At 37.5% G+C, this 27,464-nt stretch overlaps 1 protein-coding gene across 6 annotated transcripts in view; it reads left to right on the top strand.

Moving 5' to 3' along the window:
* HDAC8 (histone deacetylase 8) overlaps window positions 1-27,464 on the top strand; it is a 225,721-nt gene that overhangs the window by 21,583 nt on the left and 176,674 nt on the right. For 4 of the 6 annotated variants that reach the window (XM_032592030.1, XM_032592033.1, XM_032592032.1 and 1 more), the window contains exon 5: window positions 24,261-24,368. The exons of the other annotated variants lie outside the window; for them this stretch is intronic. In XM_032592030.1, coding sequence (XP_032447921.1) covers window positions 24,261-24,368 — 108 coding nt within the window. The remainder of the gene's footprint in view (window positions 1-24,260; window positions 24,369-27,464) is intronic. 6 annotated transcript variants of the gene reach the window in all.

Raw genomic sequence — 27,464 nt, 5'->3', positions numbered from 1 at the left:
GATGAGATTCTCTTTAACGTCATCCATTGTTTCTATTTATTGATCTGATGTTCATCTAAACTGTTTCATCAGTTCCAAGTGTTCTGCTGAGCTAATTTTTTCATCATCTCAGCATCTGTCTCATAATCATTCTTCAATAAATATTTATAATTTGAATGAAAGAATGAATATTTAGAGTCAAGAGATTTTCACCTTGAAATTTGTGTTTGACTAATTAACTGTGGTCAGTATTTCCATTAGGAAACTATCCTTCAGAGTTCATAACCTGGCTGATAAATATAGCATCCATGATTCTTGGTGCTTAAAGAATCCTTAGACAAGAGAAGGGCAAGAGTCCGACTTGGCATTTATGTGCTTTATTTGTGTAAAACAATAGTGTTAGGTAACAGTGCACATTGTAGTGCCTGAGCTAAGAGCCACTAATGACCCTGGCTGCCTCTGCTCTGATACCAGCTCCTCCCTCTTTCAAGAGAGGCTGGCAGCTGATGAAGGATGCTGGTTGCCTGGGCTGGCCCTGACCCTCCAGAATTGTTAGCTGGAATTCTGCAAATGGAGATTTCACTGCTTTTGAAACGTGCTGTCCACAGTGTGTTTGAGAGCTATAGGGTTGTCTGGGATGAAGAAAGTTAAACAGGTTTTGCTAATTGTCTTGATTTTCCATTGTTCCTATTGAAATTCTCTGAAAGGGTTTTGGGTGCCTGGATTTGCAGCTTTCTGAGCTGGATTACTATGGAGGTGTGGAGATCTTGTCCTGCTGTCAGCTCATAGCTGATGGCCCTGAGTGCCCTTGATTCAGGCCATTGATGAGCTGCGCCCTCAGTATTAAGTATTTTTCATTGGTGGAGTCATTTCAAATAGCCTAAGAAATATAATGCATGTTTAATAAATTTAATTTTTAGAATAGTTTTAGATTTACAGAAAAATTGAGCAATGGTATATAGTGTTGCCATGTATCCCACACCCAATTTCCCCTATTATTAACATCTTACATGAATATGATATATTTGTTATAATTAATTAATCCATATTGATGCATTATTAACTGCAGTTCATAGTTTACTCAGATTTCCTATTTTTTTTGTCTAATGTCCTTCTGGCCTAGAATCCCATCTAGTATACCATTACATTTAAGCTGTCTCCTTATGTTCCTCCAGGCTGTGACATTTTCTCAGATTTTCCTTATTTTGATAACCTTGACGTTTTGAGAAGAAGGTATTTTATGTATTTTAATGTGTTTTCCAGTCTATTTAATGGACTCATCTCAAGTGAGCCTAAGAAATACAATCCATCTTTATTCCCAGCACCTATTTTTGTAATCTGAATGGTTCCTGAAGCTGGTCCTTGCTAGGAGGACAAGTTGTCTGTAGCACTGGTGAATTTTTCTAATACAGTGTGCACTTAGAGCAAACCTTTTTATTCATTGTCCATAGTCCTAAATCCATTCCGGCATCATCTTTTCTCAGGAAACTTAAATGGAAATTGAAGGCACAAATTCACAGTATGTATCTAGGACTAATTGCTCTTACTTTTTTTTTTAATGTTTGTACTATAGTGAGAGATTTCATTTTTAGTTTTACTGCTTAAATATACGAACCAAGAGTTCTGTGGAGGAAAGAGGAAGGAATGTTGGATAGGGTCACATATTGTTCTATAGCTTTACTTTAATTTAATCTTCTACCCCAACCTGTCTTTAATATAAACTGTATTATCACCAAAATAAAACTCAGCTTTCCTTTTTTTAAGCATATTTTCAAATATTTAATCCAACTACCCACACAGATTCTTACACAATGATACCACTTAATTTAGTTGGAATGCTAGTAAGCTACATACACTTCCTAGCTGGTCTTTGCTAGAATTTAGCGGATTTTTCTTCTGAGAATCTTTATTTTCCATGCATTTTATGAACTGTCTTTGGAATTCAGTAAAACTGGCTCTTTAAACTCTTCTGGAGACTGGGGGCAAATCAAGGTAAGATTTAAATTGAGAGGGGTGAAAATCACTGATCTTGCCTGATGTACTTTGATATAACTGTAATAATAAATCATACAAGGTAGATTGAGTCAAGTGGTAATTATGGGCTTTATGCCAGACAACTAACAAAACCTCTCAAGAGATTATTACAGTTTCCCTTAGGAAGTATCTTGAAGGTTGTTAAGCTCTTATTAATGTCTTGACCAGGAATCCCTATCTGTGAACTTCCTTTAAGAAAGATATACATCCATAAAAAAGGTACCTTAATTAACTTTAGAGACTTCTGCTTGCCCTTTAAAACCTATTTCATATAAACAACATCAATATTTGCTAAAAATTTCTCAGAAATGTATGCTAATTATAAGAAATGTAGTGTAGGGTCGCCTGAGTGGCTCAGTCGGTTGAACGTCCGACGCTTGATTTTGGCTCAGGTCATGATCTCATTCCTGGGTTCAAGCCCCACATCAGGCTCTGTGCTGACAGTGTGGAGCCTGCTTGGGATTCTGTCTTTCCCCTCTCTCTGTCCCTTCCCCGCTCACTTGCACTTTCTCTCTCAAAATAAATAAACATTAAAAAAGAAAAAGAAAAAAGAAATGTAGTGTAAATAGTTGGAATGCAAGCCACTCACATGAAATAGAATTGATCATTGAAGGTAATGGTATTATAAATTATGGAATTTTTAAAACTGTTCAGGTAAATAAAGGGTTTTTCCATCTTATCAGATGGCAACTTTGGGATAGGTTCAATGTTGGATGCAGGTCATGGAGACAAACAATTTATCTGTATTAGTACTCGAGTGCATTTTTGTTTCTGATGAAAGTTGGTTTCTTTGCAGGCAGTATCAGTAGCTAGTTAGCTCAGGCAGTTAGAATACAATGTTAATAAGGACAAGACCTTGATTTTTGTCAGTTGCTTTTTGCTGATTCCAGTGCTATTGGCTGCACCATTTACCTTGGCCAGCCATCTCTTCAAAAGCATATCCTCAGTCACAAGGGAGGCCAAGCTGGGGGGGTTCAGACTGATAAGTGTAAATCTTTCGCACCTTGAAAAAAAAACAATCCCAGACGGCTTTCTCTCAGCGAAGGGCCAATTGTATCATTTCCACTGGTTTGCCTGTGTTGTTATGAGTACCCTAAAATGTAAAACTATATCCATTGCCTTCTTTGTTTTATATTCTATTAGCACAGGGACGTTCTTCATTCCATTGAGCACCAGACTGTGGGGTATATTTTTGGAAGCAAGTGTAGGTGTACCAGAGCCAAAAAAGGTTGGGAACAACTGTAGACAAACTGATCTCACTGTTCTTAGAACTGCCGGCACTAGGCATAGAGCCCTTAAAGTGGACTATAAATGTAGAATAGGTAATTAAAAGAAAGTCCATTATGTGGAACTAATTTCTGGTTTCCCACAGTCAGGTACATGTATTTTGTGTGCATGTTTTATGTGGAGAGAGGCAGGTGTGCAAAAGCTGATTTATTTAGCTATGTTAAATTAGAATTGGAGTCAATGTGAGAAAAGTTATGAATTGGATAATGGGGATAGTGAGTACTTTGAATTTTTTATAAATGCTTTTATTTGAACTCTTTATGATAATATTCCTTTGAAGGAGATGTGTAAGGTAGGAACTTTTTAATAAGTCAAAAACTAAGGAAGAGAGAACCTAGTCTCCTGATTCTTATCCCAGTTTCTATCATTGGAACATGTAAGCCTCTAAGAGGACTTACTGGACATACCTATGAAATCAAATTACAGAAGGATTTTTGGTTTTTCATTCTCCCTCTTTGATAAAGAAAACAATAGCATTATAAATAAACACAGAAACTCTTGATCTGTAAAAGTTATTGAGTCCATTCTCACAAAAGACAGCAACATGAACTGGCTGCAGGAGTAGTAAACAGGGTGTCAGGAAAGGGAGCCCACAGAAGACATCATGACAAGGTTTGGACATTAGGCATGGAAACATCTGATTATATAATATGTTAACCAGTCACAAGCTATAATGGCACAAGCTAGGACCTGTTAGCTCATTTTTCCTTCCCTAGATCATCATGTCCAGCAGAGAGGGAAAGAAAGCTAATGTGTTCTAATAGTGATTTCAGCACTGTCTTAAAGATTAAATATAGGTATGCTCCAATTTAAGAAAACCAGGAAATTTTAAAAAATGCACATTACCAAATGAATAGATACAGGGGTTGAACAGAGAATTCATTTTATAGAAGGAGCCTTCATTACGACAGGATTCATCTACTGAGTTCCTTAAATAAATTTCTTTAGTGAATTCAAGATTTGATTTGCAAAAAGTGTGTTATCATATAACTTTTTAGGGATGTGTCTGCTATAAGGTTTGTCTTAGTATTACTATTTGAAATATATATATATATAAAACATGTATATTTATAATACATAGTCTACATACCAACATACAGATAAATTTCAAAGAATTTTACTTTCCTTATTTTTTGTAGCACCATACAACCTGTGTAGATTTGCATGTAGGTCAAAGCATAAAAACAGTTTGAGTGTTGTCTAGAAAGAATAAGAGACATTAGAATTAGATGGATAAGAGATATAAAAAGGAAAGAACAGTGAAAATTTTGACCATTACCAATTTCTGGGAAAGCCATCTTGCTTTCCATCTCTGGTATACCTCTCATTTCTAACCACTTAGTTGCAATTTTCTCTCCTGCTGATCTCCTGTAACCATTCTGGCTCTTAAACATAGAAATTATCCACAAGTGGGGGGTGCCGGGGTGGCTCAGTCATTTGAACATCTGACTCTTGCTTTTTGTCTCATATCATCATCTCACAGTTTGTGAGTTCGAACCTCATGTCAGGCTCCATGCTGACAGCAAGTGCAGAGCCTGCTTGAGATTCTCTCTCCTTCTTTCTCTGTCCCTACCCCACTCCCATGTGCTCACATGCTCGCTTCCCCTCTCTCTCTCTCTCTCTCTCTCTCTCTAAGAAATTTTTTTAAAAAAGAAATTATCTATAAGGGTACAAATAGAATCATTTAATGAAGCTACAACAATAGAAGCACCAATAACACATTCTCCAGAGGGTTAAGAGGTTTTATCAGTACTGAAAATAAGGGGAAAAGTGCCTTCTTTGAAAGTAAGAGTGTAATTTTGTAGGCACAACCCTGGATCATAAAGGCTATAGGCTTGGATGGGGGTGCTCTTCAATGCCAAAGTTACGGCTAGAAAAACTGCCCTTGTCCTAAACTACTAACAACTATGAAAATTTACAGAAGTTTCAACAATCGCAGCTCTATAAAAAAATGATACACAGAATTATAAAAATTTCAGACCTTCTAGCTATATATATATATATATATATATATATATATATATATATATACCTATATAACATTTCAGACCTTCTAGCTAATTATAGTTAAAAACCCAAAATATATGAACTAAATAAATGTCTAAAGGGCATCTTCCCACATCAGGAAAAGTATCAGCTATTTTCTTTATCCTTTCATGTAACAATAACCATATATCAAGTTCTGAGGCTACCATCTGCTCTACTAGGCAGGTCCCTTGAAAATATGCATTTCAAGACTCGTAACTTCTTTCCATTTCTTTAGATCTTGGACTTCTCTCAACAGTGTTTTGTAGTTTTCAGTATGCAAATCTCGTGCTGCTTTTGTTCATTTCATTCCTAGGTATTTAGTTTTGTTGATACTATAATGTATATGCAGAATTTTTTAAATTTCATTTTTGGATTATTCATTGCTATGGTATAGAAATATAATTGATTTTTATATTTTGATCTTATATCCTACAATCTTGTTAAATTCTTATTGCTTCTAACAGTTTTTTAGTAAAATCCTTGGGATTTTCTATATACAAGATAATGTCATACTGCCCTCATAAGATGAGTTGAGAAGTGTTCCTTCTGTTTCTGTTTTCCAGAAGACATTATAGATAATTGGTATCACTTATTCCTTATATGTTTGGTAGAATTCACCAGTGACATTATCCAGGCCTGGGCTTTTTCTGCAGAAATTAACTTTATTATCCTAAAATACATATGGAATTACAAGGGACCCAACATAACTTAAACAGTCCTGGAAAAGGAGAACAAAGAGGACTTGAACATCCCAATTTTGAAACTTACTACAAAGCTGCAGTAATCAAAACAGTCTGTTACTGGCATAAGGAAAGGCATACAGATCAATTGAATAGAATTGAGAGTTCAGAAATAAACCCATACATCCATAGTCAATTGATATTTGACAAGGATACTAAGACCATTTAATGGAGAAAGAATAGTCTTTTCAATGAGTGGTTCTGGGAGAACTGGATATCCACATGCAAAAGATTGGAGTTGGACCTTTACCTTATACCATATATAAAAATTAACTCAAAATAGATCAAAGACCTAAATGTAAGAGATAAACCTCTTAGAAGAAAACTTAGGAGTAAATCTTTGTGACCTTTGATTAGGCAGTAGTTTTGTTTTGTTTTGTTTTGTTTTGTTTTGTTTTTGAGGGGGGCAGTGGCAGAAAGAGAGAGAGAGGGAGAGAGAGAATCTTAAGCAGGCTCCAAGCCCAGCATGGAGCCTGATGCAGGGCTCAGTCTCACCACCATGAGATCATGACCTTAGCCCAAACCAAGACTCAGACACTTAGCCAACTGAGCCACCCAGGTGCCTCTAGGCAGTAGTTTCTTAAGATGCAACGCCAAAAGCACAAGTGACAAAAGAAAAACTGAACTGGACTTCATCAAAATTAAAAACAATTATGCTGCAAGTAATATCTTCAAATAAGTAGGACAGCCCATTGAATGTGAGAAAATATTTTCAAATCATATATCTGATAAGGATCTTATATCCAGAATATATGTAAAAAAAAAAACTTTTACAACTTAGCAATAAAAAGAACAATAACCCAATTGAAATATATACAAAGGATTTGAGTATACATTTCTTGAAAGAAGATATACAAATGGCCAATAAAGACATTAAAAGATATTCAACATCATTAGTCATTAGGGAAATGTAAATCAAATCTACAGTTAGATACCACTTCATACCCACTAGGATGGCTGTCATAAAAAAAAAAAAAAGATGGACAATAGCAAATACTCAAGAAGATATGGAGAAATTGGAACACTTGTACATTGCTGGTGGGAATATAAAATGGCAGTCACTTTGGAAAAACAGTTTGACAGTTCTACATAGTTCAATTTTTTTAATGTTTACTTATTTTTGAGAGAGAGAGAGAGAAAATGAATGAATGGAGGAGGGGCATAGAGAGAAGGAGACACAGAATCTGAAGCAGGCTTCAGGTTCTGAGCTGTCAGCACAGAGCCGGACGTGGGGCTCAAACTGGTGAACCGCGAGATCACGACCTGAGCCAAAGTCTGACACTTAACCAACTGAGCCACCCAGACGCCCTGACAGTTCTACATAGTTAAATATAGAGTTAAAAAATATGACCTAGAACTTCTAGGTATATACCTGAGACAATTGAAAATATTTGTCCACACAAAAATTTGTATGCTAATGCTCATTGCAGCATTATTCACCATAGCCAAAGGATAGGGGAAAAAAACAAATGTCCATTAACTGATGAATACAAAGTGTGGTATATCCATACAATGGGATATTGTTTGACAATAAAAAGGAAGAAAAATACTAAGGTTGGCTATAACATGGATGAACCTTGAAAACATGCTAAGTTAAAGAAGCTAGTCACAAAGACCACATAGTATACATTCCATTTGTATGAAATGTCCAGAGTAGGTACATCTGTAGAGACAGAACATAGATTAGTGGTTGCCAGGGCCCAGGAGCTCTCAGGAAAAGTGAGGTATGTAGTGACTGCTAATGAGCACAGGACTTCTTTTAGAGGTGAATAAAAATGTTCTACAATTGATTGTGGTGATGGATACACACAACTCTGTGAACATTACTAAAAGCCATTGAATTGTACTCCTTAAATAGGTGAATTGTATGGCATGTGATTTATTCATTAAAACTGTTTTTAAAAGAAGGAGGAAGAGAAATAATAATAATAATAACAACAACAACAACAACAATTTTGGGTGAAATAAATCAGACTGAGGAAGATAAATACCATATGATTTCACTCATGTGAAATCTAAAAAACAAAACAAACAAAAAGTAGAATCAGATCTATAAATACAGAGAACAAACTGATGGTTGCCAGAGGAGAGGGGTAGGGGGATGGACAAAATGGGTGAAGTGCAGTGGGAGGCACATTTTTCCAGTTATGGAATGAATAAGTCACAGGAATAAAAGGCAGAGCATAGGGAATACAGTCAGTGATAATTGTAACAGTGTTGTATGGCAGTTACACTTGTGGTGAACATAGCATAATGTATAGAGGTATTGAATCACTATGTTGTGAATCACCTGAAATTAATGTAACATTGTGTAGATAGCTATACTAAAATAAAAAAAATAATAAAAATTAAAAAGCTAAAACAATTAAAAGAAATTCTGGGTCTTATAGTAGACTAGTAGTGTATTTTAGTCACCAGAAAAGAATTTTTCCTTGAATAATCAGCATTTTGTTTTTCTACTTGGTAGAAGGGAAGGATAGGGAAGTAGGAATTAGCTCAGGGACCCCTCCAAACTTACACTTTTCAGAAAGATTCTGATTATTGTTTTACTTATTTAAATAATATAGATTTTTATATAGTAATTTCACAGTTAAAACATCCTCTTTGCAGTGCAAATTTTCTATTGGGGGATGCCTTTCACATGAAGTAGAAATCAGATCCATTGGTTATCCTTCACATATAAAATACAAACCCAGACACTCCCTAGAATGACTTTAAAGGCTGGCTTTAGCATATCTTTCTAGTGTCATCACCTGTCATTCCCTGCTCTAGCCAATTCTTCATTTCACAACTTTTCTGTGACTTCCCATGTGCTCCCTGTCTAGAATGCCCTATACACCTCTTCTCTTCCTGGAAAACTACTTTCCTTTCAAGGCACAGCTTAATTTTCACCTTCCTAGAGTTCTTCCTGACTCTCATAGAATTAATTGCTCTTGCCTTTGTTTTAATAGTATTTGTTTTTGCCTCTAGCATATTGTGTTATAATGTTAGTTTAACAGTCTTTGTCATCCAAGGCTTCAATAACAAAAACTAGGTGTTTACTTCTGTATCCACTGAATGTAGTAAGTATATGCCTGGCCCATTGTAAGATAACAATCAATGTTGGATGGATGGATGGATGGATGGATGGATGGATAGATAGAGAGATAGATATCTGATATCTAATTGAGTCAGTTTACTGGTTGTGGTCTGGAAAAGGAAGCATAAAGTAACACTTTTCCCCCTACCCAGCTTCTTGATTGTCAGCAGTATTTTCTGAGTCCCTGTGGAATGTCTAGTATCATGGAAAATCCAAAAATATATGTAAACTATGGTCCCTGCCCTTAAGCTCTTCTGTAATTGAATAGGTAACACTCAGATGTTTGATGCAACTAGAAGATAACATAAAATAACATATAGTTGATAGCTAATAATTTAAAGAAGATTATGATTGCTATCAGAGTTCAGTGAAAAACTTGTTCCTACTTTCAGGTGTTAGGGCTACATGGCATACATAGCATTTCAGGCAGTGTGAGGGCCCTAGAAGTGACCCCCAAGTAGATTTCCATAGTGGCTCAGGAGGCTACCAGCTGCTAGCACCATGGTGGGCAAGTAGTAAACTGCACAAATAATCCCCAAGCCAGCCTAGTCAAGGGAAAAGTGATTCGTGGCTCCTTGGAGCATTTTTAAAGCTTTTTAGGCTCTCTTCCACCCCAAGGGAATCCTTATATGTTTACCTCTTTTATATAACTTTTTTTAAGTCCACTTATTCACAAATATTTATTAAGTGCTATATTAGTTTCCTATTGCTGCTATAACATGACCACAAATTTAGTAGGTTAAAATTTAAGAATTTATTCTCTTATAGTTCTGGAGGCCAGAAGTCTGAAATGAATCTTCTGGGGGCTAAAATCAAGGTGTCAACAAGGGCTGTACTTTTTCTAGAGACTCTAAGGGAAAATCTGTTTCCTTGCCTTTTCCAGTGTAAACTGGAGCTATATTCTTTGCTATTGGCCCCTTCCTCCAACCTCAAAACCGGCAGCATAGCTTTTCTCTGTGACTCTGCTTCCATTATGTGACCTTCTCTTTGTCAAATCCCCCTATGCTTCCCTCTTCTAAGGACATTTATAATCACAATAAGGGTGGGTATACCCAGGTAATTCAAGATCTTTAATCACATCTGCAAAGTCTCTTTTGCTATAAAATGTAGTGTTCACAGGTTCAGAGGATTAAGACATGGACATCTTTGGGGGCCACTATTAAGCCTTCCATGAGTATCTACTATATAGCACGCCGTGTGCTAGGCACTTTATATCTCTACTGCACTTAACTGTATTCATAGCTTCTCTCTCCTACTGTACTATAATCTCCTGGAAGAGAAAGTCCATGTTGCTTTCTCTTTCACAGTTCTTAGCATGTGGCCTTGCTTGTATATAATAGTACCCAGTAAATAATTAATGAATAATATAAGCCACACCCTGTCACATAGTAGAATTTAAATTAACTTCATTCAAAAAAATATGTATTCAGTCAGAGGGGAAGGGTCTTTGATATCTGAATAGTCAGATACAATCCAGGAAACAGTTGTTGAACTCCTACTACGTGCCAGATACATTGGTAGTTATTAAAGATAAGGACAGAAGTAAGGTAGTCTGGCCCCTAAGGAGATAATAATGAGCAGCTGTGTGCCTGGGTTGGCTAAGAAAGGTCTGGTTGGTGGAGAAGCCATGTCCAAGTCTGTGGGCACCTCTTAGGGGTGCAGGTTAATGGATGATCCATATAGAAGGAACCCCAAGGGTCATCTAGCATGACAACCACCATCACCTCCAACCATCACCCTACCCACACCTTCTTATCTGCTGTTGATATTCCCTCTCCAGTATCACAGCCTAGCATTCTCCAATGTCTAATGGTACACCTCTTGTCACAGAGAGCTCACTTTCCCTAGCAGCATCTCATGTGATCTTCAATCCGTTCTAAAAGTTAACAAAATTATTTCTTCTGTTGAGCTGAGATAATGCCATTTTTCTTCTAGCCATTCTGCTTCCTGTAGCTACACACAACAGTCTACTTCCTCAGTCTAAAAGATCCATTCAGATATTTCTAGAGGCTCCCCTAAGTCCTGTCTTCTTATTATTTATTCAACAAATGGTCTCTGAGCATCCCTTATATGCCTGCCACTGTGCTAGGAACTGGAGATCCAGAGATGAGTGGGGCAAAATTCTTTTCTCGAGGAACTCCCACTCTAGCAAGGAAGCAGTCATATGAATCATGCAATGTGACAAGTATTCCAGGAGAAGGAGCTGAGAGTGGAGACAAATCAGCTATACGTAGGGCTGTTAAGGGGTCAGGAAGGTGGCATTTCAGCATGGTCTCATTCAGTCAGTTAGTGTTAATTGAGTACCTACTGCATGTCGAACATTTTGCTCAGTGCTAGGGATATAATAGTGACCCAGGAATTTACCAGGCAGAATATGCCAGGCAAAGGAATCAGCATTTGTAAAGTCAAGAAGGCATTCATTTATTTAAACATTTGTTTGGTTGTTGGGTTTTTATTGTGTTTTAAGCAAACATGGTAGGCGCTGTAGATACAGAGATAAACCACACTGACACTTCCCTGACTTCAAGAAACTTGTGGTCAACTGGGATATATTGACAAGTAAACTAGCATTCTGGAATAATGTGATTAATGGCTGTTATAGGCACAGAGTACTAGGGAAGCACACAAAGACACTAAGCTCAGTAGGGATGTGGGGAGGTACTATGTTCATAACAGGATTTATTTTAAGTACTGAGGCTGTTGGGATGCTTGAACTGAGTCTTCAGGGGCAAAAAATTATAAGCCTAGGCAGATACAGAGGAAAAGGATAAGGAAAACCGAGCTGAACGTGTGAAGGTAGGAAAGCATGAGAGAATAAGATTTGTGAACAAGAGTTCAGTATGGTTGAGGCAGAAAGTTTGTATGAGCCAGTAGCAGGGGATGAGGCTGGAAACTTAGATGAGGCCAGATCCTTAAGGACCTTGTGTACTGTACTAAAGTGTTTGGACTTTATCCTGAAGGCAGTAGAGATCCAGAAAAGATCATTAAGCAGGGAAGTGACACAATCAGATTTTTCATTGACAAAAATAACTCTGGCCACAGCGTAGAGGATTACATCCAAGGGGTGAGACTAGAGGCACGAAGACTGGCTAGAAGGCTAGTACAGCCAGCCAGGGTGGTGATAATGAGGGCAGTGGCAGCGGCAACAGGAAGGAGGGGCCAAAAGGGAGGATTTATGAAGTAAAATTATCAAGGAGAAGAAGACAGAATAATCAAAACTGACATTAAGGTTGCTATTTGAAAAAAATGATGATAGGAACACAGGAGGAAGAGTAGGTTTCAGGGGTGATGATGAGTTCATTGTCACTCATGGGGTTTTGGGGGTACCTGAGAGGTAGAAAGATGTCTGGTAAGCAGTTAATTATAAAAGCCTGGAATTCAGCAGAGTGTCTGGGTATAAACTAGAATGGCACATGAAAGTAACAGTCCTTAATTCAACAGATATTTATTGAGTGCCTATATGTGTTATACTAGAGGAGATTCCTAGAGTTACAAAGATGAATAAGACAGTCTCTACCCTCCAAGAGTCCCACCTCATCAGGAAAACAGATAAGGCAATGTGGAAGCACAGCAATAGAGGTTTGCACAGGATATTATTATAGGGACATCGACAAGAAGCACTTAACCTCAGGTAGAAGAGGGGAGGCTTTCTAAATTAAGTGCTATCTCAGCTAAATCATGAAGAAATAGGCGTTAATGTTAAAAACAAAAAAGAGGGAAGAACATTCCAGGCAAAGGGGACAACAAAAGCAAAGGCAGGGAGCAGGGGAAAAAAACATGGTATATGCATGTCAGTATTGGTAGAGTACAGAACACAAAGATGAAATTAGAGTGTCTAAGGGTTGGGTCATGGAAGGTTTTATGTGCCGTATTCAGATAATTTGGACTATAAACAGTGAAGAGCCACTGAAGGTTTTAAGGAAAATGACATGGTCAGAGCAGCATACAAGTGGGTCATGCTGATGGTTGTGTTTTTCTGTCCTAGAATACAAACTCCATGAGGACGAGGATTTTGTCTCAGTGCCTAGAACAAAAAGAACCTAGTAGACACTCATAGATATTTGTTGAATGAGGGAATTAACATAGGGGATCAACGTGAGGGACCAAAACTAAATGCAGTGAGATTGTGGCAATAATCTGGAGAGTAAATAATGAAGGCCTGACCTACGATTGGCAGTGGGAGGTGCAGAGAAGGCGCTGGAGTCAAGAACTACGTACCAAGCGTTGGTCTGGCTAGATGGTGATACCTGCATGATTTTATCCTCCTTTCAGTTTAGCATACTGTCATTCTGCTATGTCCTGGATGCTACTAGATGTCAGGGACACAAAGAAAATGAATATCTATGCCATGCTTTTAGGAAGCTCTCAGTTTAGTGGGATAGACAGACCAGTCTATGAAAGATAGATATGGTATAATGTATATATTATGTATCAGTTCTACAATAGAGTTCTGAGCTGGTGGGGGCACCACATAGAAATGACTAATCCACATGGGGAAAAGCTTCATGGTAGCGACTTTTGAGCTGGTTGTGCAACATGGAAAAAGGAGTTGCCAGGCAGAGCAGGAGAGTGCCATCCTGGAGTAAAGAATCATGTGTAGGTACATGGAATTGTGAAAGGGCTTGGTCAGATTCCAGGACCACTGAGAAGCTAGGTGTGGCTCTCCTTACAGGGATGGCAGATAGGTTTTATGTCATGTGCCAATTCCATTTGATTGATAGTGGCCACCAGTCAGAGATACCACCATCTACCCAGACAAATGCTAGAAACACTGGCCTCCATCATCTCCATATCCTACTGACTCTACCTCCTAGTTTTTTACTCCAACCCCTTCTTTGTACCTGCTACTGCCAATCCCATGTCAGGCCTTCATAAAGGGCTGTGTTAAGAAAGATTCTGAAGCCCTTTCTGGGCTTAATGGGAAAGAGTAATGTGATCAATTAGCAATATCTGCCATGGGTATAAAAGTAAGGAATGGCAGTATGCAGTCATATCCCTGGGCGTAGAGTATGAGGTCAGGAATGGCAGGAACTGATGCATTAGAGTCCAGTTTTGAGAATGTTGACATTGAAGTACTTAATGGGCTGGAGGTATCTAGCTGATAGTTAGATAGAGAGCTCAGAAGATAGGTCAGTGATGAAGATGTAGATTTTTGGAATTATCTGTGTATAGATCAGAAGTAGATAAACTTTTTCTGTAATGGTCCAGATAGTAAATATTTTAGACTTTGTGGGCCATAATGTCTCTATCATACCTATTTAACTTTGCTCTTGTTGCTTCAGAGCTGCCATAGACAGTATTTAAGTGGATCTGGGTATGGCTGTGTTCTAATAAAACCTTTATTAACAAAAACACATCAGGCTGGTTTTGGCCTATGGGCCATAGGTTGAAAACCTCTAATGTAGACAGTACATAGCATATAGTCATGGGATGTAATAAAGTATGGTTGGCATCAGGCAAGACTTGAGTTCAGTCTCAGCTCTGTATTTACCAACTTTGTGACTTTGGACAAGCCAGTTAAACTTTTCCTGACTCTGTTTCCTCCTCTGTAGAATGGAGCTTCATGCTAGTGCCTGCCTTACATACTTCCTGTGAGGAAGTAACTAAGCTATTCCATGGAAGCACTAATTACAGTACCTAGCACTCAGTAAATGTTTGCAATTATTAATAGCATTAGTACTATCGGGATTGTTCACGTTGTTAGAGATTTTAATTACAGTTGTAAGAGTGGATGACATCACAGGGGAAAAGTAGGTAGAGTAGAAGAGAATAGGGCATCAACATTTAAGGGGCAAACAGAGGGGGAGAAACCTGAGAAAGAACTAGCAACATTGTAGGAGAGGACTCAGAAATAAGTATAGTTGACCCTTAAACAACATGGAGATTAGGGGCACTCACCCCCTGCATGGTCAAATATCTGCAGATAGCTTTTTTTTTTTTTTTTGTATATTGGACACACAATGTTACATTAGTTTCAGGTGTCGCATGTAACTTTTGGCTCCCCCAAAACTTAACTACTAACACGTATTTGCATTATATTCTGTATTCTTACAATAGAGTAAGCTAGAGAAAAGAAAATGTAACTAAGAAAATCATAAGGAAGGGAAATATATTTACAATACTGTACTGTATTTATTCAAAAAAATATGTGTATAAGTGGACCTACACAGTTTAAACCCATGCTGTTCAAGGGCCAACTAGTGTACAGAAATCTAAGGAAGGAAAATGTCTTAAGTAAAGGGCAAGAAGCAGAAAGTCTTCCATGTTAGAAAAATGGGGAAAGGACACGAAAAGGCAGTTATCAAAAGACATACAAATGGGCAATAAACATTTATTTTAAAAAGATGTTCATTTTCACTGATTATCAAAGACATGAACATAAAACCATGTATCTTTGTTTCTTGTCTGTGAGATTGGCAAAGATTAACACAGTGTTACCAAGGCTGTGGGGAAACAGGCACTCTCCTGTACTTACTGGTGGGAACGTTAAGTTTTTTTGGACTTTACAGAAGATAGTTAAGCAATATGTATCAAAATGAAAAATAAGCATATTCTATGAGGCAGCAGTCTTCTGGGAATTTACCTCAAAGGAGATAGAAAATTGTACAAATGCACTTTAAAAATACATGCAACAATGTTGGTCTCAGCATTATGAGAGCAAAAACAACCTAAAATACTCAACAATAAAATGGTTATGGCAGATGCACACAATGGAATACTATACAGCTATTTAAATATGACATAGTTCTATGCTTATTGACATAGAATGATGTCCATGGCATATTGTGGAAGGTTATAAAGCAGCAGTGTAATATGTTCTCCATTAAAAAAAACTTTGCTTCCTAGCAAACAGTATTTTTGTTTTTTTTCTCAGTAGTGAGATTTCAGGTCATTGCACTTTTTGTTCAAGTTTGAATAGTTGAATATATTTTACTGAACATGTGTCATTTTATAGAAACAGTAACAGTAACAAGTAGTATGCTGGTAACCCAGGTCTCTGAAAAAATAAAGCCTTAAATTCATAGCATTTGCTAGTTTTGATGATATAAATACTCTCAAGGGCTTGTAAAATTCCTGAATAATTTAATAATCAGCACTTACTAGCTGGCTTTGGCACACCAATGGCAATAACTGTTTAAAACAAAAGAAAAAATTGAAGTATGTTTACCATTATCAAATGCTGGTCAAGTAAGATGAAGATTAAAAATCACTTGTCTCTGAACCTGGTAAAAGGAGTTTCAGTGGAACAGACAGTTGCAGAGTAAATGGGAAAGAAAGAAATGGAGAGAGCAAGCAATTTTGTGGAAAATGGAAGGAAAGAAATAATAGGTTGAGGAAGATATGGTCAAGGGAAGTTTAATTTAGGGAGGTTGGGAAGAAATACCAGAGATAACATTACAAACTTTTTAATTTATGTTTGTTTGTTTGCTTTGTGTTTATTTCTTATGTTTATTTCTTATGAATAATCTCTAAAGCTCACAATATACTGGCACATGGATGTTCTTGAAACAACCCTTAGGTTTGGTATCATTATCATTCTCATTGTATATATGGGGAACCTAAGGCTCAGAAAGATGAAGTGGTTTGCCCCAGATGTCACAGAGAGTGAGTCACATTTGTGTGTACCAACTGGGCTTCACCCTCTGGTTAATCCCTGAAAATACCAAGATAGATAAAATGTGGCTGCTAACCCATATACCCGGACCCTTCTCCAACCTAGGTCTTCCTCTCCCATGTGTTTAGGGTCTTTTTCAGCTTGTCCTAGACTGGCCCTGGTAAGTAAGCCATGAATCTTGTTTGTCCTTGCTTGCGATAAGAGAAGGAAGCCTAGCATGAGAGGGTAAGTAGTTATTAGTAACAATGAAGTATGTTGAGGACTGAGAAGTGTCTGTTTCATTTGGCAATGTAATGATTACTGGTATATTTTCAGTGGTGTAAGAAGAGCAAACTGAGGAGCAAAGGAATGATGAGAAAAGCAGGAGGCAGGGGGAGAGAGAAAGGAAGTTATAGATGAAACCTAGTAAAATATGGATAATTTTAAAAGCACTTCTTTTTAATGCTCAAATTATCCCAAATTTGGCCAATGAGATCTCCTTCAATCCAGAACCCGTGTATTTTTTTTTTTACATGACCCCATAGTTCTTTAGTGCATCTTTGCTCTCGGGTGAACAAAATTTCCCCAGTTCACATTGAACTTTCCCCACTCCAGCCCTGGAATCAGTCATTTCTCTCAAAAGCCCTGGTTCCTATTAGTAGGAAACAGTATGTCATTACCACAGTCTAGGCACTAGGTATGCTCATTGCTACTGATGCACATTGCTTTTAGGCTTTTTCTGTAGACTGAGCTAGGAAATATGTATTTTTTAGAAATTGTGAAAATATTAATGGAAATGGATTATAACAGTAAAACAACAACAATAATAATAATAATCCATTAGTCCGTAGTGATATTCAGTAGAGAAAGAAGGGAATAAGGGGAGAAAGATCTTTTTTTCTAGGAAAATACTAGCTAATAAATATAGGAGGAAGATAGAATAGAAAATCACTTTATGCAGCTCCCAGTATAATAATTGATTTTGACAAAGATTATCAACTGGATGCTAAAACCATTGAGTAAAAAGTTCTTGGGGAACAGGATATTCACACAGTCTCAAATTATCACCCCACAAGTTCCTTGCTAATTACTAATGGGGAAAGGTCCATTTACAATGGGAAAATCTGGCAGTCACTAGGTTAAACAAGTGATTAAACCCAGCATTGTCGAAACCATGACAACCTGACCTTGGACCTCCTGATGTGATGTAATAAGTACAGAGCATCATTTTTGAAATATTCTTGCCAAGCATGTTTGACCTGAATCTAAATATGAAAGTAACAATTAGACCTAGAGTGTGCGACTTCCAACAAGTCAACTGGCCTGGATTGTTCAAAAAGCCATTTTCATGAAAATAAGGTAGAGGAATTGTTCTAGATTGAAAAAGTATCATGAGCTTTAACAATAAAATGCAATGTGCCAACCTTGAATGGATTCTGAATTGGAGAGGGAAATCATAAACAGCTATGAAATACTTTTTTGGAATAACTTAGTAAATTTGAATTTAGACTATGATATTATTAAATTAATATTGACTTCTCAGGTAATAATGTGGAAACCTTCTTTTTCTTAGGAGATGCATGCTGAAGTATTTAGCAGTGAAGTGTCCTCATATTTGTAACTTACTTTCAAATGGCTCAGGAAAAATGTGTGTGCATGTGTGTCTGGAGAGAACAAATATGAGAAATTAGTAACAGTTTGTGGATCTAAGTATGAGATGTGTGACTACTTGTTGTACCATTCTTCTAACTCTTCTGTAGGGTTGAAAGTTTTCAAAATCAAAGTTAGAAAAACACTTCTTTTTAAAGCCTTGGAAATATATGGTGAGGTTCAACAAGCAGTGCTGAGACAAATGGATACACACATGCAGAAAGGTAAAATTAGACCCTTACCTCATACCATACACAAACATTATCTAAAAACGGGTAAGAGGCCCAAATGTAAGGGCCAAAGCTATAAAACTTATAAAAGAAAATGTAGGATAAAATCTTTAAGACCTTGGTAAAGCAATTAATTCTTGGGTACAACAACAAAAGCATGATCCGTAAAACAAAACAAAACAAAATTTCGACAAACTGGACTTTATCAAAATTAAAAACCTTCGTACTTCAAAAAACATCATTATGAAAATGAAAGACAACTCGTAAACTGGGAGAAAATATTTGCAAATTACATATCTGATAAAGAACTTGTATCTAAAATATACAAGTCTTACAATTCAGTAATAATAACAGACACCCCAATTTAAAAATGGGAAGGGATTTGAATAGACACTTCACCAAAGACAATATATGAATAGTTAAAAAGCACATGCAAAGATGCTCAATATCGTTAATCATACAGAAACCCAAATTAGAACCACAGTGAGATATCACTACACACCTACTAGAATGGCTGTAATAAAAGATAGATGGTAAATGTGGGCAAGGATGTCAAGAAACAGGAACCCTTATACATTTCTGGTGGGAATGTAGACTGGTACAGACACTTTGGAGAACAGTTTAACAGTTTCTTAAGATGTTAAACTTATCGTACATTCCACCAATTCCACTCCCAATAGAAATAAAAACATACGTCTACACAAAGACTTGCACAAAAATGTTCCTGGCACATCTATTTTGTTTTATTCTATTTGGTTGTTCATAATAACCAGAAAGTGAGAACAACCCAAATTTCCATCAGCTGGTGCATGGGTAAACAAAATGTGGTATATCCATATACTGGAATACTATTCAAGGATTTAAAAAGGAATGAAATATTGATGCGGGCTGCAAAATGACTGAGCCTCAAAAGTATTATGCTCAGCAATCATGCTCATAGGTATTTACCCAATTGTGTTGAAAACGTATGTCCAAACAAAAACATGCACACAAATGTTTATAGCAACTTTTTTCATAATTGCCAAAATTTAGAAGCAACCAAGATATCCATCAATGGTAAATGGATAAGGAAACTGTGTTATATCTATGTAATGGAATGTTATTCAGCAATAAACAAATGAGCTATCTTGTATAACTAAAATAAGCTAAAAGGATAGAACTTTTAATGTTTTTTTTTGAGACAGACAGAGAGAGAGAGAGAGAGAGACAGAGTGACAGAGTGTGAGTGGGGGAGGGGCAGAGACAGAGGGAGACACAGATCCGAAGCAGGCTCCAGGCTCTGAGCTGTCAGCACAGAGCCCGACGCAGGGCTCAAACTCACGAACCATGAGATTATGACCTGAGCCGGTCGGACACTCAACTGACTGAGCCACCCAGGCGCCCCTGGCTGAAATTTTTTGAATTGAGCTATCAGCCCATGAAAAGAAATGTAGAAATTTTAAATACATATTGCTAGGTGAAGGAAGCCAACCTGAAAAGACTACATACTATATGATTTCAACTATATGACATTCTGGCAAAGGCAAAACTATGGAGACAGTTAAAAAGATTAGTGATTGCCAAGGGCTTGGAGAGGAGGGGAGGAATAATTAGGCAGAGTACGGGGGATTTTTGGGGTGGTGAAACTGTTCTATATGATTCTGTAAGTGTGAATACATGACACTTTACATTTGTCAAAACTCATGTAACTGTACAACACTAAGAGTGAACCCTAGTGTAAGCTATTGATTTTAATAATAATATGTCAGCATTGGGGCGCCTGGGTGGCTCAGTCGGTTAAGCGTTCGACTTCAGCTCAGGTCACGATCTCACGGTCCGTGAGTTCGAGTCCCGCATCGGGCTCTGGGCTGATGGCTCGGAGCCTGGAGCCTGCTTCCGGTTGTGTGGCTCCCTCTCTCTCTGCCCCTCCCCCGTTCATGCTCTGTCTCTCTCTCTGTTTCAAAAATAAATAAAGGTTAAAAAAAAATTAAAAAAAAATATGTCAGCATTGTAACAAGTGTAATGCTAATGCAAGATGTTAATAGGGAAAACTGTATGTGGGGAGAGGGTATATGGGAACTCTCTGTTCTATCTGTTCAATGTTTCTATAAATCTAAAACTGTCCTAAAAAAAACTCTATTAATTAAGAAACTATGCTAAGTAAAAGAAGCCAGATAGAAAAGACCACATATTGTATAATTCCATTTATATGAAATGTTCAGGAAGATAAATCTATACAGAGAGTAGATTAGTAGTTGCCTGGATCTGGGGGTAAGAACAGGGATTAACTGTAACGGATATGAGGAATCTTATAGGAGGGATAAAAATGTCCTAAAACTAGATTATGGTGATGGATGCCTAACTTAATAAATTTATTAAAAATCATTGAATTGTATACTTAGTATGGGTAAATTTTATGGTATCTAAATTATACTTTAATAAAGCTGCAAAAAAATTCACTTGATCTCACATTTAAAAATTGTCTGTTATATATTAGTTCCTTGCAACTGTGAATCATGTAAATAACGTGTAGTAGGATCCCACGTTCATTGATGAGAAAACTTAATATTGTTAAGATGACAATACTCCCAAGTTGATCTACAGATTCAACACAATTCCTACCAAAATCCTAGGTGGCTTTTTGTACAAATTGACAAGGTGATCCTAAATTTCATATGGAAATGCAGGAGACCTACAGAAAGCCAAAACAATCTTAAGAAAGAACAAAGTTGGAAGACTCACACTATAATCAAGACAGTGTGGTGCTGGCATAGGGATAGACATATAGATCAATGGAATAATGGAATTGACAGTCCAGAAACAAATCCTCACATTTATGGTCAATTGATTTTTGATGAAGGTACTAAGACCATTTATAGGGAAAGAATAGTGTTTTCAACAAATGGTGCTGGGACAGCTGGATCCACATGCAAAAGAATGAATTTGTACCTCTACTTTGTACCATACATAACAGTTTACAATAGACCACAGACCTAAATGTAAGAGCTAAAACTATACAACTCTTAGAAGAAAGCATAGGAGTAAATCATCATAACCTTGGCTTAGGCAAAACCTTCTTAGATATATCACCAAAAGCACAAGCAAGAAAAGAAAAAAATAAATAAATTGGACTTCCCCAAAGTTAAATTCCTGGGGGCTTCAAAGAACACCATCAAGAAAGTAAAAAGAGCAATAGAATGAGAGAAAACATTTGCAAATCATGTACAGGCATATCTTAGAGATATTGCAGCTTCAGTTCCAGACCACTGCAAGAATGCAAATATCACAATAAAGTGAGTCAAATGAATTTTTTGGTTTCCCAGTGCATATAAAATGTATGTTTAGGGGCGCCTGGGTGGCGCAGTCGGTTAAGCGTCCGACTTCAGCCAGGTCACGATCTCGCGGTCCGTGAGTTCGAGCCCCGCGTCAGGCTCTGGGCTGATGGCTCAGAGCCTGGAGCCTGTTTCCGATTCTGTGTCTCCCTCTCTCTCTGCCCCTCCCCCGTTCATGCTCTGTCTCTCTCTGTCTCAAAAAAAATAAATAAACGTTGAAAAAAAATTTTTAAAAAAAATGTATGTTTATACTGTAGTCTACCAGGTTTGCAATAACATGTCTAAAAAAAACAATGTATATATTTAATTTTAAAATACTTTATTGCTAAAAAAATTCTAACTATCATCTGAGTTTTCAGTGAGTCATGATCTTTTTTTGCTGGTGGAGGGTTTTGCCTCAATGTTGATGGCCACTGATTGATCAGGGTGGTCATTGCTGAAGGTTGGGGTGGCTGTGGCAATTTCTCAAAATAAGACAGTGATGAAATTTGCCACATATATGGACTCTTCCTTTCAACAATTTCTCTAGCATGTGAGGCTTTTTGATAGCATTTTAACCACAGTGGAAATTGTTTCAAAATTAGAGTCAATCCTCTCAAAACCTGCCACTGCTTTATCAACTAAGTTTCTGTAATATTCTAAATCCTTTGTTGTCATTTCAACAATCTTCACAGCATCTTCACCAGGAGTAGATTCCATCTCAAGAAACCACTTTCTTTGCTCATCCATTAAAGTTTTATCATGAGATCACAGCCATTCAGTCACATCTTCAGGCTCCACTTCTAATTCTAGTTCTCCGCTATTTCCACAAGCCTTCAATTTGTAAAAAAAAAAAAAGGCATTATCTGTGGAGCACAATAAAGTAAAGCGTAATAAAACGAGTGTGCCTGTATCTGATCAGAGGCCTGTGTCCAGAATACATAAAGAACTCTTCCAACTCAACAATAAAGAGACAAATAGCCCAGTTAAAATATGAGCAAAGGATTTGAATAGATGTTTATCCAAAGAAGATGCACAAATGGCCAATGAGCACATGGAAAGATGTTCAACATCATCGGTCGTTAAGGAAGTACAAACCAAAACTACAATAAGATACCACTTCACACCCACTAGGATGGCTACAATCAAATAGATAATGACAAATGCACGTGAGGACAGGCGAAATTAGAACCCTCATATATTGCTGGTGGGAATGCAGCATGGTACAGCCACTTTGGAAAACAATTTGGCAGTTTCTCAAAAGCAAACCATATTACTGCAGATGCACACCATTATCCATTTGATGTTCTTAGGAACAGCAAGAAGGCCAATGCCACTGGAGCAAAGTCAGTAATGGGGACAGTGGCAGGAGAGGACAGAGAAATTGGTAAAGGCCACATCGTGCAACGCCTTGTGGACCATGGTAGGATGTTGGATTTTATTTTGAATGTGATGGAATTTTGATCAGGAGGTCTTGGGTCTTAGTGAGTTTGTAGTATCCATTGTAAGGCCTTAGAAAGAGACAAGTAGAAGTAAATGACTACTGAGCAGGCTTGAAGGCCCATCTGTGATTGGGAACCATAAATGTGTAATGGTGTACATCTGCAGTTACATGGTTTGTTCCACTAGCACTTGGCCATCCTACCCAGAAAAAAACAGGTGGTCACAGAAAAAAACAGGCGGTCAGACTGGTTTAAGTTTGGGATTTGAGGTTCAGATTCTAGGAGGAAACTGGCTAAGGTAGTTTACCATAGTAAACTAACTCATAAGTAAGTACTAAGGTAGGTTTTTACAGAGAAAAATCACATTTTCAGGAGTCTTTTAAAAAGGAAGTACTGTATTTTCTGCCTTTTGCCATCTTTCACTGCTTTGCTATAAGCAATTTAGAAGCAATTAATTTAGTGAAAGGAGCATTGAGAGGAGACTTAAATACGAGCCTCAGCTCTCCCAGTGACTGTGACACCAAGGGTAAATTGTCAAAGCCAACAACTGTAAAAAGACTAAAGAAATTATCTTTCTGGCTGCTTGTTAAATTATGCCAAGAAACTAGCTTTGTACCATTAAATAAAACTCTTCAACCTTTCTTGGCAACAATTCTTCCAAATTTCCTCCATGTTACCAAATTTCTCCTGATGCAGTTTAGCCCATTTTCCTTGTGCTAGTGATCACCTATACAACATCCCTTTGTAGACTATAGTTTAAATCAGATCCTACCCCTCCTTTGCTCAAAACCCTCCAAAGGCTTCCTATCTCACTGAGAATGAAGTCCAAACTCCTTGTGATGGCCCCTGTGATTTGGTCCCATCAGAACTCATCTTGTACCACTCTCCTTCATTAACTGTGTTCCAGCCACACTGGCCTTTCAGCTTCTCAAATAGGCCAAGGAAGTTCTTTCCTGCCTCAGAGCTTTTGCAATGCTGCTCTCTCTGCCTGGAAGACTTCTCCATCTCAGTATGGGTGAGTTTCGTTTCACTTTTCAGGTCTTTGTCTAAATATCACCTATTCAGAAAATCTTTCCTGACCAACCTATCTGAAGTAGCCCCCCCACACACACTCTGTTATTCTCTATCACATTACTGTGTGTTATTTTTGTAATGTTGCTTGTCACAGTATGCTGTTTTCTTGTTTGTTTTTGTATTTTTCATCTGCTTCCACATACCCCCCACACACACACACTGTGAAGTCCTTGAGAATGGGTTATTATCTGTATTATCTGTTCCTCTTTATTCCCAGAGTATAAGACAGAGTGAGTGCTGAATACAAATTTGTATGTTGAGGGAGGAAGGAAGGGAAAAACCTCTTTTGTTACCTGCACCCAATAAGTAATCATTAAGATTATTCCTCAAACCCTTAGTTATTTGTATTGTCCTCTACTGGACTCTTCCATAAGTGGAATAAAATCCTGATTTCCTGACTGATCTTGAATATTAGAGAGAGGATTATCATATTATAGTCTTTCAGAGTCAGAACTAGAAGTCATCTATTCTAACCTCTCTCTCCATATAGAAACCTTTCCACAGCATCTATCCCAGGATTCCGTAAGATGCCTCAGTGGGAACTACAGGAAGTAAAATGGTAGCTGAATATACAGGGTTCTGGACCACCCAAGTGTCCACCCCCTACTCACGCTTCAACCAGAAAAGTCTTGATTTTGTTTGTTTTCTATATTGGGATTCCACATAAAATTTCACTTGAAAAAATAAACAGTCTGCTGCTTAAGAGAAGTTTGAAAACTACAGATCTAGGACACCTGGCTGACTCAGTCAGTAAAGCATGTGACTCTTAGTCTCAGGGTTGTGAATTCAAGCCCCACATCAGGCATAGAGCTTACTTAAAAAGAACTACAAATCTGATCTATGCCTGAACATGCGTATCTTGATATTCCATCATGCCATTTTTACATCTCTGTCTTCAGTATTCAAGGATGACACTACTGACAGCAATCACCACTTGTGCATATGTTTTGTCACTACAAAGGCAAATCTACCACCAAATGATTCTTTCTTTCTACATTTAAAGCCTGTCCATTGGTTTGAGGCACTCACCATGAGTTAAATAAGGTGTTTATTTCATAGACTTATCTTGATGCTACACATCAAGATGGTCTGTGCGATCTCATCAGTCTCACTGAATCCTGTGCTGCAGTACTCAGAACCACTTAAAATATGACCTTACAGTATATCTTCCACTCTCTTTATTTATTTCACATCAGTGAATTACCTTCTTGGTTTCCATATTAAATTTCATCAGAGTGATATCCACCCACTTTTCCAATTGATTCAAGTCATTTCAATTTTAAGTGACTTCAGTTTTTTGTTCTACCAAACAAAAGTACTGCATCTAACTTTATTTTTTGGATATATTTAATGCAAAGCTCCCTGTTTTATCACAAATTAAAATTAAAAATAAGGCTAATGACATGTCTCTAGATCCAGGACCAGCTTCTGCCTAAATCCATGCTTTGTTTCTCTGTTTGTTTGTTCCGGGGGGGTGGGGATGGAGGGGAGCAATGAGTCATGGACTCTGATTTGGGTACTGATCAGCCCAATTATTAGTCCAATGTTTTTATAGTTTATCACATTTGAATTTGTAAATGTATAATCTGAACATTATTTTTCTCTTTTATTCAAGGTAAATAATATGAATCCTTTTCTCCATTCTTAAGGCATTTCATCATTCCATAAATACTCTGAAACAAAAATATATTTTTAGAGCCCACCATGAGCCAAGCACTGTGCTAGCTATTGAAGGTAAAGATGAATAAGAGATACAGTCCTTGCTCTCAAAGAGTTTATAGCCTTGTAGAGGAGAGAGGTACAGGAAGTAATCATTGCAAGACAGTTTGATAAGTACTATGGTAGAGGTTTGAATAAACTGCCAGAGTACAAAAAAGGAATCAACTTTCTTTGCCTGGGAAAGGAAGGTGGAACTTCAGGGCCATCTTCCCAGCCAGATCTTAAAAGATGGGTAAAAGGCTGTCAGAGGAGATGGAAGTCATTCAACATCCAAGACTACATATGTGCAAAGCCCCAGAGACTTAAAGAATATATTATGTTTGGGATAGAGGGAAAAGTTTAATGTGGTTAAGTTGTTAAGGGGAATGGTGAGGTAAGAGGCTTGAGAAGTAGGCAGAGACAAGACTACGAAGGGCCTTGTGTACTATGCTAAAGAAAGGGTCTTTTTTCTTATAGGCATGCACACTCATTGAGGGTTTTTAAGCAGGGTAGTGACATTGTCAGAATTGTGCTTTAGAAAGTTATAACGAGCAGTGTAAAGTGTGTGATAGGGAGGGAACACTGGGAGGAACATAGCACTACTGAGAACTCCACAGTATGTGGCTAATTCCCTAAGGATCCTGGGATATAAATCATTTTTGTTTTTCAACTGTAAAAGAGGAATAGCCATTTCTTCCCTTACTTCACATGGAGCCAATGAGAGTAAATGAGATCATATGTCCTTTGAGCCTCTTAGAAGAAAGCCTCCAGGTTAGGTCTAGGTAGTTGGAAATTGAGAGAAGTATAGTCTATACTGTATAATTTAACACTTTTTCATGCACACCTTATGGTTTTTTTAATGTGTATTTGTTTTATCTTACAGCTTGATTCAACTCAGTCATAATCTTTAGAAGGGTGGGGTCCAGGACACCTTGCATTGTCCACAACCCCTAGTATAGAGACAGAGCACAGAATGAGTCCTCAGCACCTTCCTGCAGACTGATTACATACAGTGTCCCCTCTTAGGCAAACTGCTTGAGACTGAGATATCAGAAGAAGGCCACAGTTCTACTTGGGACTGGTAGCAACGTTATATCTCAGGGCTCATTTTCTAGGAGTGGCCAAAAAGATTCCAAGTCTTGTTCAACTAGGTCTATGAGTACCCCTTTACTTCCTGCCTTGGGTTTGACACCTTCTTATAAATATGAGGTAAATTACAAAACCTCCCTCTATATAAAATAGAAATAATTATCATTTTGCTAGGAAGTCACAATCTACAGCTGAAAAATATAGTCATTTGTTGCAGAAAAAATGTAAAAATAATGCTCAACTTTTTATG

Source organism: Lynx canadensis, chromosome X (assembly GCF_007474595.2).
Source record: "Lynx canadensis isolate LIC74 chromosome X, mLynCan4.pri.v2, whole genome shotgun sequence".
Classification (NCBI taxonomy): Eukaryota; Metazoa; Chordata; class Mammalia; order Carnivora; family Felidae; genus Lynx; species Lynx canadensis.
The sequence above is the reverse complement of the archived record's forward strand: the minus strand, read 5'-3'. Positions and strand labels throughout refer to the sequence as shown.